At 55.8% G+C, this 10,545-nt stretch overlaps 1 protein-coding gene across 1 annotated transcript in view; it reads right to left on the minus strand.

Annotated features, from left to right (window-relative positions):
- Window positions 1-9,973, minus strand: part of NEGR1 (neuronal growth regulator 1) — a 167,813-nt gene extending 157,840 nt beyond the window's left edge. The window contains exon 1 of the mRNA XM_062497957.1: window positions 9,804-9,973. Within this exon, the coding sequence (XP_062353941.1) occupies window positions 9,804-9,973 (170 nt within the window). The remainder of the gene's footprint in view (window positions 1-9,803) is intronic.
- Between the last annotated feature and the right edge of the window lie 572 nt (window positions 9,974-10,545).

The raw sequence follows: 10,545 nt of genomic DNA on the forward strand, positions 1-10,545 counted from the left end.
GGAGCAGGGGAAGGAGCAGGGGAAGGAGCAGGGGAAGGAGCAGGGGAAGGAACAGGGGAAGGAACAGGGGAAGGAGCAGAGGAAGGAACAGGGGAAGGAGCAGGGGAAGGACACCCAGCCAGCCTGGGGCAGTGCCACGGATACAGGAGATGCTCCAGGGACACCAGGTCTGTGAGTGGAGACTCAGGGTCTGCAGGTCCAGGGCTGGAACAGCAGAAGCACAAGGGAGGCATTGGCCATCCCAGTCCTGCACTGGGAAGGGCTGGGACAAGAACTGGGGCTCCCCACTCAGTTCCACTGCCTTTGTCACTGCTGGGAGCACAGCCCTGCCCCCTCCCTCCTGTCCCAGCCCCAGCAGTCTCTGACCACCGGGATTTGGGAGCAGAGGCTCTGATCCGATGGCAGATGGTGTCAGGGATAAAGCACAGCTTGTTCTGAACTCTGTCACCAGCTTTGTCCTCATGTGCCACTCACCAGGTATCAGCTGCCACATCCACCACTCTGGTTTGGTCATCCTGCATTCCCAGCTCCTCTTGGAACCAGGGGACCCCACAATTTACTGCAGAGAGGTTATGGGGCATCTCCTGAGTCCAGCTGAACGTTCCCAGGGGAAGCAGCAGCCACAAGGGAGAAGGACAAGAGACCGAACTCAGGAATATCCCCCCTGCACTTCCCTGAGATTCAGGGACCAGCTCAGTGCCACTGGGATCAGGGACATCCCTGGCAGTGCCCCCATTCCCATTGGGATCAGGGACTTTGGGATCAGGGACAGCCCTGGCAGTGCCCCCATTCCCACTGGGATCAGGGACTTTGGGATCAGGGACAGCCCTGGCAGTGCCCCATTGCCAGGCTGTGTCCTGCCAGCCCCAGACCCCGCTCCCAGCCCCAAACCCTGTTCCCACCCCACACCCTGATCCCAGCCCCACAGCCTGCTCCCCCAGCACTGCCCCGGGCAGCGCTCAGCTGCCCCGGGAGAGCCCTCTGGGATAACTCAGAGCTTTCCAGAGCAGCAGCAGAAGCTGCAGCCCCATTCCAGCTCCACTGTCCCACACCCTGGCCCATGGAGCAGTGCCCCAAGCACGGAGATCCTGGCCCTGGGACATCAGCTGCACTCAGCTCTCACACACGGTGACAAGGAGAAAGTCATTAAGTCTCTGTTTTCTCCCCAATAAAACAGCCCTTTGGAACAAATCCCAGTTTTCATCCCTTACTGACTCCTTGTTTTGTTAGTTCCTCTGCAGAACAGCTGAAACATTCACCATCATTTAAAATGATAAATTATTTTAATTTGCACTGAATTTATTTATTATTGCCACGCAGACACGAGGCAAGTGCCATAATGTGCTTGTTTAATAATTGGCAGGGATTGGGAACAGGAAATTGTTCTGCAAACAACAACTTCATTGACTGGGGGGTGTGCATAGGAGCCTGCACGTCCCACGGTCACATTTCAGGGATGAAACTGCACAGAGCCCAAGGTTTTATGACCCCAAATTGCACCAGACTATCAAAAGTGTGGAAGTAAAGAAATGAACCTTTTGAAATTGTAAAGGAAAGAAAGGAGCTTTTATTTTTATTTCCACAGACACCACTGCCTGTGTTTACAGCACCCAGCACTGAGCTGGCACTGGGGGCAATGGGATGCACAGACTATCTCAAAATTCCAATTGTGGCATAAATCCATTGTCCACCTACTCTCCTCCTACTGCAGAACTTCCATTCCAAATGCTCAGTCCTCAGTACCACAAGTGGCAAAGGATGGATGATGGATGGATGATGGATGGTGGATGATGGATGGATGGATAGATGGATGGATGATGGATGGATGGATGGATGGATGGATGGATGGATGGATGGATGGATGGGTGATGGATGGATGGATGGATGATGGATGGATGATGGATGGATGATGGATGGATGATGGATGGATGGATGATGGATGGATGGATGATGGATGGATGGATGATGGATGGATGATGGATGGATGATGGATGGATGATGGATGATGGATGATGGATGATGGAGGATGGATGGATGGATGATGGATGATGGATGATGGATGATGGATGATGGATGGATGGATGATGGATGGATGGATGATGGATGATGGATGATGGATGATGGATGATGGATGGATGATGGATGATGGATGGATGATGGATGATGGATGATGGATGATGGATGGTGGATGATGGATGATGGATGGATGGATGGATGATGGATGGATGATGGATGATGGATGGATGATGGATGGATGATGGATGGATGGATGGATGATGGATGGATGATGGATGATGGATGGATGATGGATGGATGATGGATGGATGATGGATGATGGATGGATGATGGATGGATGATGGATGGATGATGGATGGATGATGGATGGATGATGGATGATGGATGATGGATGATGGATGATGGAGGATGGATGGATGGATGATGGATGATGGATGATGGATGATGGATGATGGATGATGGATGGATGGATGATGGATGGATGGATGATGGATGATGGATGATGGATGATGGATGATGGATGGATGATGGATGATGGATGGATGATGGATGATGGATGATGGATGATGGATGATGGATGGTGGATGATGGATGATGGATGGATGGATGGATGATGGATGGATGATGGATGATGGATGGATGATGGATGGATGATGGATGGATGGATGGATGATGGATGGATGATGGATGATGGATGGATGATGGATGGATGATGGATGGATGATGGATGATGGATGATGGATGGATGGATGATGGATGGATGGATGGATGGATGGATGGATGATGGATGGATGGATGGATGGATGGATGGATGATGGATGGATGATGGATGGATGATGGATGGATGGATGATGGATGGATGGATGATGGATGGATGGATGGATGATGGATGGATGGATGGATGGATGGATGGATGGATGGATGGATGGATGATGGATGATGGATGGATGGATGGATGATGGATGGATGATGGATGGATGATGGATGGATGGATGTGTGGGTGGATGGATGACGGATGATGGATGGATGATGGATGGATGGATGGATGGATGGATGGATGGATGGATGGATGGTGGATGGATGGATGATGGATGGATGGATGATGGATGGATGGATGGATGGATGGATGGATGGATGGATGGATGATGGATGGATGGATGGATGGATGGATGGAGGGGTGGATGGATGGATGGATGGATGGATGGAGGGGTGGATGGATGGATGGATGGATGATGGATGGATGGATGGATGGATGGATGGATGATGGATGGATGGAGGGGTGGATGGATGGATGGATGGATGGATGGATGGATGATGGATGGATGGGTGGATGGATGGATGGATGGATGGATGATGGATGGATGATGGATGGATGGATGGATGGATGGATGGAGGGGTGGATGGATGGATGGATGGATGGAGGGGTGGATGGATGGATGGAGGGGTGGATGGATGGATGTCTGACAGACGTGGCACGGGTTTCCCAGGACACCATCACTCCATAGGCAAAGCTCTCAGCTATAAAGGATGGCTCTTCTTGGAAAAGAAGGCAAAACTGGGAAATCCCAAACTCTAAAAGCCACTGGTCCCTCAGTAATTTAAATATTAATTAGGCAGCCACATCCTCCTGAGGAGCTGCTCAGTTCTGGGTGCAAAGTTGGCTTGGCAGAGGTGCTCCAGCCCCACAGGCTCCCCAGCCATTCCCACTGAGGAGCTGGGTGTTCTCAGGAGCACTTCCCTGGGAGTCCATGGGATTCCACAGCTCAGGAAGTCTGCCAAGGAGCTCTCAGAATAAATCCATGGTGGTGACCATAATGCTGTAGTTGTGTTCTGAGCCCCTGGAGCCAGAGGAAGCCAAAGCAGGAACTGGTCCCAGGCAGGTTTTGTGTGGCCAGACCCACCCTGACCCATGGGCAGGCACTGCTGGGAACGGGGAGGGCCAGGCTGGACACGGAAATGTTCAACAGCCAGAGGAGCAGGAGGGGTTTGGCTGCTGCTGCTCCCAGCTTCTGCCAGAGCAGGGCTCAGCCCACAGCTAGGACCCTTAAAGGGCTGTGGGTTACAAAACCCATGCCAGGTGGGCATCTCCCCCCGAACCACCAACATCCCAGGAGCAGAGCCACTGTGGAGAACAAGGAGAATGGTCCATGTTCCAGCAGGAGTGGAGGAGACAGCTCCCAGCTGGGAGAGTCGTGTTCAATACAGGGACAGCTGTGATCCTGGGAGCTGCGGGGAGCCACACGGAGCCCTGAGCCAGCAGCCAGTCCTGGCACTGCCCCCGGGCACCCTGGGCACTCTGGGGACACGGGGTGACACTGCCTGCATGGGGACACTGTCTGCACGGGGACACAGGGGACACTGCCTGCATGGGGACACTGTCTGCACGGGGACACAGGGGACACTGCATGGCACTCTGGGGACACAGGGTCACACTCCCCACGTTTGAAGCAGTGGTGCTCCAGACACCAGGAGCTGCTCCTCCCGCTCCTCAGATGGGAACTTCTTCCACTGGGAGAAGAACTTAGGAAAACAAGTTGAGAAAATCAAGGAGCAGGCACCAAAAGAGGTGGCTCATTTTGGATCAGCTGTTTCCCACATGCTCAATCTTTGCAGAGCAGTAAAACCCTGCCCTGGGCAGGGCTGGGTGCAGCACAGCCCCTCCAGCTCCCCAAGCCCGTCCCAGGTGCTTGGTGCCAGCCCCAAGTGTCCACAGCAGAGGACAGTGCCACTGCCCAGGACACAGACCTGGAACTCTCCAAGGTGCAGAAAAGCAGCCAGGTAGCACAAAAAGTATTTCCAATTCAGCCAACAAACCAAAGAGCCCCAAACCTCCTGATCTCTGACCAAAAAAAGGCATTTTCCTCCAATCAGCCCTCCCTGGCTGCCCCAGCCTCAGACAGCACTCGTCCCAGGTGGCCAAAGGGAGCCAAGCACACAAGGTGGCTGCACTTCAGTGACCGGCTGGCCCAGAACTGAGCCCTGGCTTTCCCAGCCAGGTCTGAGGAGGACGCAGCCCCTGTGATCACAGCTGGACAGGGATGTCTGCTGTGCAGCTGCCCTGCTCCTGCTCCTCCCTGCCAGCTCTCGGGAGCAGCGGTGCCAGGGATCCCAGCTCCAGGGCTGGCACTGCACAGAGAACCCCCAGTGTGGTACAGGGCACACACCCCTGAACTCCTCTAGAGACACCGGCAAAGAAACCTGCTGCTTTTAAAAACCACAGCAACCTCTGAAGCCAAATGTGCTGTGCTGAAACAGCGTAAAGGGACTCTAAAGTTACTAAAGGTACTCTAAAGGTACTATAGAGGTACTATAGAGGTACTATAGAGGTACTCTCACTCAGACTTGTTTTCATTATGCTTTGAGGAAAGCAAAGCACACGATAAAAACCTTTACTTGCTAGAAAAACCCTTTTGATTATCCTCAGCTTTGCACATGCCTCTCCCAGGGGCTCTGTGTTCCAGGTTGCAGGGGGACTGCAGGCAGTGCTGGCACGTCCCTGGTCCCTGCTCAGGTGAAGGCACACATTCTCTGTGCCCAGAGCAGCTCCAGCAGGACAGGAAAGGCAATTCCAGCTGTTGCACAGCAGCACAGGTGCCTCCTGCTGCCATCCTGAGGTGAGCCCTGCCCTGTGCTCTCCACATCCCCTCCCACACCCTGGGCAGGGGAGAGCAGCCCACCCAGCTCCAGGTGGCCTCTGCTTTCCCTGAGAGGGAGGTGGCACGGGAGGTGACATGGGAGGTGACATGGGAGGTGGCACAGAAGGTGGCACAGGCTGCCCCTGCCTGCTCCCCACCAAGGGCTCTGCATTTGTCACCTCACTAAAACACTCCTCTTCCAAAATTGCCACTTGTGCAGTCAGTGAGATGGATGTGCTGGAGCACAGGGTGATCCCTCTCCTAACAGGGGACCTTGACATGGGTCATGGGAGAAGCCTGGTTCTGGAAACACCACAGCCTGGTACTGGAAACACCACAGCCTGGTTCTGGAAAAACCACAGCCTGTTACTGGAAAAACCACAGCCTGGTACTGGAAATACCACAGCCTGGTACTGGAAACACCACAGCCTGGTACTGGAAACACAGCCTGGTACTGGAAACACCACAGCCTGGTACTGGAAACACAGCCCGGTACTGGAAACACCACAGCCTGGTACTGGAAACACCACAGCCTGGTTCTGGAAATACCACAGCCTGGTACTGGAAACACCACAGCCTGGTACTGGAAACACAGCCTGGTACTGGAAACACAGCCTGGTACTGGAAACACAGCCTGGTTCTGGAAACACCACAGCCTGGTTCTGGAAACACCACAGCCTGGTACTGGAAACACAGCCTGGTACTGGAAACACAGCCTGGTACTGGAAACACCACAGCCTGGTACTGGAAACACAGCCTGGTACTGAACTCCTAATCCATGTACAGTGCAGCAATTTATTTTTTCAATAAACCTGTGTTTTTAGAACTTGCTCTCTCCTTCCTCGTGTGTTCTCATAAAATCTTAACCACTGCCTGGGAAGAATACAGAAAGGATGCAGGATGGAATTCTACTGCTGAAAATCAGCGGCTTCCCAAAATTATTCTGCCATGAAAAACAACTGCGTTACTGACAGAATTTCTTATAATTTCAAGAAACACAAACAGTGTTGGGACCACGGGGATCCATCACCCATTGAAACCAAACAAAACCAGGCTTTAATCACCGAGGCTGCAGAAATAACTCAGCACACACAGAAGTCCTTGGCTAAGGAGGGGTTTCCTTTAAAATCCCCCTGCTGAAGAGTTTCTGTACCAAAGCAGGTGCCCAGAGGCATCCTTGGCAAACCTTCTCTTCCACTAGTCCCTTGGGGACACACACGTGGGCACTGGGACTCTGCTGGTGCTGGGGAGTGCTGGCTTGGGCACCACAGGACAGCCCCAGCACCCCTGTGTCACCTGGGCACCTGCACAGCACTCCTGTGTCACCTGGGCACCACAGGACAGCCCCAGCACCCCTGTGTCACCTGGGCACCTGCACAGCACCCCTGTGTCACCTGGGCACCACAGGACAGCCCCAGCACCCCTGTGTCACCTGGGCACCTGCACAGCACCCCTGTGTCACCTGGGCACCTGCACAGCACCATGCAGCCCCACCGTGGCCTGGCACAGCGTGGGGAGGGCACTCAGGGGGCCTGGGGGTGGGGGGGGGTCTGCCTGAGCAGGAGCAGCGCGCAGGGAGCCGGGACAGGCGGGAAGGATCCCCACGCTGCGCCTGCTGCAGCACCAGGGAAATCCTGTGTGCTCCATGCACAGCTGCCTGGTTACACCGGGACATGAACTGACCAGGTAAAATGAGGCAGCTGAGCTGCTCGTTCTACCTCATGTTAGCACACAGAGGCTTTTCCTGGAGAGCCCCAGCAGCCCAAGGAGCCTTTACTGCTCATCTTCGGGCAAGACAATGAAACCTCGATGTGAGAGCTGGGGCCGGGACCCAGCTCAGCCTGACCCCGGACTCATCTCTGCGCCCCTCCCCTGGCACAGCAGCACAGAAAGGACTCGTGAGCACAAGTTTGTCCCCAGTTCCAGCGGGCAGAGTGCCCATGCCCTCTGCTCTCACCCCAGGGCACGGGCAGATGTGCCCAGCTGCAGCCAGAGCCTGCGGGGCACCCCTGGCCAGGGATGGGGATGGCTCCAGCTCAGCCCCCAGCCCCAGATCACCCTCAGCTCCCCAGAGCACAGGACGCTGACTCAAAGCCACCCTATTCCAGCAGGAACTTCAGCCATGGACAACTCTCACCCATGGACAGGGTGATTCCTCAGCCCTCTCTGGCAGAGGGAGGCCGAGCCCAGAGCAGGGAGGGGGGGTCAAGCCGTGCTGGCCACAGGGAGCCCGTGGCCACCTGCCAGCAGAGGCCAGGAGCCGCAGAGCACAGCCAGCTCCGGGGACTGCGGGGCACGGCCCTGCAAGGGCTGAATTCCGATGGCTCCGGGGCTGGGAGGGACAAACTCCTTTTGCAGCACCCAAAGGGCTTTTTCCAGCTCACTGGAGTCTGTATTTAAACAAAGAGCTGGTTTCCAACACTTCCAACACCTACAGCAATTACCTGGACGGATATTGAGGTTTATTTCCAATACAAGCAGCCAGGGACAGCTCAGAGGAGCAGAGGTGATGGGCAGTGAGAGACTCGGGATAGAGCCTGGGGCTGCTGCTGCTGCTCACTCTTTCCCCCACTGTGATCCTGCATTTCCCCTTGCAGGTTGCCATCTCCGAACAGAATAAACCCAGGTTTAAGCAAGCCTGCCGAGGGCAGGGAAACGCAAGGACTTAATCAGAGGAATGAATGAGACCCTCTGATTAACAGCAGACGACATTCCAGCATCCCAGTGCTCCATCCCGGGCTCAGCCAAGGTTCCCTGCAGCAGCCTCTCTTCACAAACACACCCTGGCCCTCCCCAGCGAGCCCCAAGGATGTTTCCAGCCCAGAGCTCCCGTTCCATTTGTGTGACCCACCCAGCAGAGCTCAGGCCTGGCAGCCGGGGTGGGCTCCAGCTGAAGGCACCGGGAGCTCGTCCTGGGAGCAATCACACCGTTCTTTAATAAGGGACTTTTAAACATGTTTAGGTACTAATAGTGTTCAGTAGTGGCTGAGTATGTCTTAGCAGCCTCTGAACCCCTCAGGTTACTTTCTCTGCAACAGCACAAATAAACCACGTTTTAATTATTGTTTCCTTTGATTCTCCATTTGTGCCACAGAAAGCACGAGGACCTGAGCACGTCTCAAAATACAGAGGATAATTGAGGTGCACATAAAAACCACTTGTCAGCTGCCCTACATAGACATCTACTGTATTTTCAGGAGCTACTACAACAGGAGCAGCCTAAAAACGCTTCCAAATCCCTACCAAAAAAGCCTCATGCAGCATTTTACAGCAGCCTGCTGGATCATTAAAAACGCTTATGGATAAAATGCTTTGTAACCTGGAGATTTCCGTGACAGCCCAACAAAAAAAAAACAATACAGCCAGAGACTTCATAGCTGAGAAGTGCTGCTAATTAAATCAGAGATTTCTCCCCAGCCGGGAGCTCCAACCAACTGCAACCGTATTCCAGAGAAGGAGAAAATAAGGGGTTTTTGAACTAGAGTGGGATCAAGGCAAAAGTAAAAGACATGGATAAAAGTTGGAGCGGGGGCTGGGGGAATAATTAAATCAAGGCAGAACATTGCTGAACACGAACCAGAGCAAAAGGTTCCAGTGGGTTTTGGTGTCTGAGTGCTGGTAAACAGGTTCTGCTCCAGCCAAGAGCCGAGATCCGGCAGCACAGGGTCCATTAGGAGAGGCAGGAACAGAGCCACGGGAAGCACAAAATCTCCTCGTGGCATGGAGCCAGCGTTCCAATCGTCGGGAAAGACAGAACCGCGTATCGAAATAAATAATACCGACTGTAAGGCTCCCGGCAGGGTTTAATCGTCCTCTCCCCGCCACAGCCCCGCGCCGCTCGCTCTGCAGAGCCCCCAAACTGCTGCCGCCAGCCAAACCCGCATCATCGCACCCCAGCGACGCATTTCTAAACTTCCAGCACCAGTCAGGGCTTCTCAAATAGAGTTAAAAAGGGCAAACCGCGGAACAAACCCACCCCGGGAGCCGGCCCGGAGCTCCGGGGCTGCGGGGGCCGGGTGGCGCTGGGGACAAGTCCCCGCATCCCCGGGACACCCCGCGAGCAGCGCCGGGGCCGAGCGCTGCAGCAGCAGCAGCAGCAGCATCCCCGCGAGGGGCCGGGGCCCCGTCCCCGCGTCCCTGCCGCCCTCCTACCTCAGCACCGCCGTGTCCCCTTTCCTGACCACCAGGCTGTCCACGGCGGAGCCCGGGAAGTCTCCGCCCGGCGCGGCCAATCTCCCGGGAGGCAGGAACCAGCAAAGGCCGAGGAAAACGATCGCCAGCCACTGGTGGGAGCCCCCGGCGCTCCGCGGCAGCGGCACCATCTCCGCTGGGCGCCGGCCCCGGCTGCGGCTGCCGGCGAGCGCGGCCCCGGCTGCGGGGAGCGGCGGAGCGCGGCTGCTCCCGGGCGGCCTCCGCAGCATCCAGCGCGGAGGGAGGGAGCGCTGCCGCTCCTCTCCGCTCGGCTCCGCTCCGCTCTGCTCGGGCGGTCCCCGCTGCCAGCCCGTTGCCACGCAGCCGTCGCCTTGGCAACCGGCCCGGCGGCGGAGGATGCTCGGCCCTCTTGTGCCGGGCTGCCCGCTCCGCCCTCCCCGGCGTGCCGGCCCCGGGGCACCCCGAGCCCCGCACCCCCTCCTCCCGCCCTGCCCTGCCCTGCAGCATCCCGCCCGCCCCACGGAACGCGCGATGGAAATCGGCCCTAAAGCCGGCGCGGAGGCAGCGGCGACGGGAACGGCGCTGGCAGCTCCGGCCAGGGGCCCCTGGGACCTGCTGGAAGTTCCAGACCTTTCTGGAACAGAGGGTTGCCCACTCTGGTGCTTCCATTTCCCAACGTGCTACCTAGCAAAAAAGGCTCTAGGTTAGAGACCCTCACCAAAGAGCAAATAAACCACGGACA

This window comes from Cinclus cinclus, chromosome 8 (genome assembly GCF_963662255.1).
Source record: "Cinclus cinclus chromosome 8, bCinCin1.1, whole genome shotgun sequence".
In the NCBI taxonomy this organism is placed as follows: Eukaryota; Metazoa; Chordata; class Aves; order Passeriformes; family Cinclidae; genus Cinclus; species Cinclus cinclus.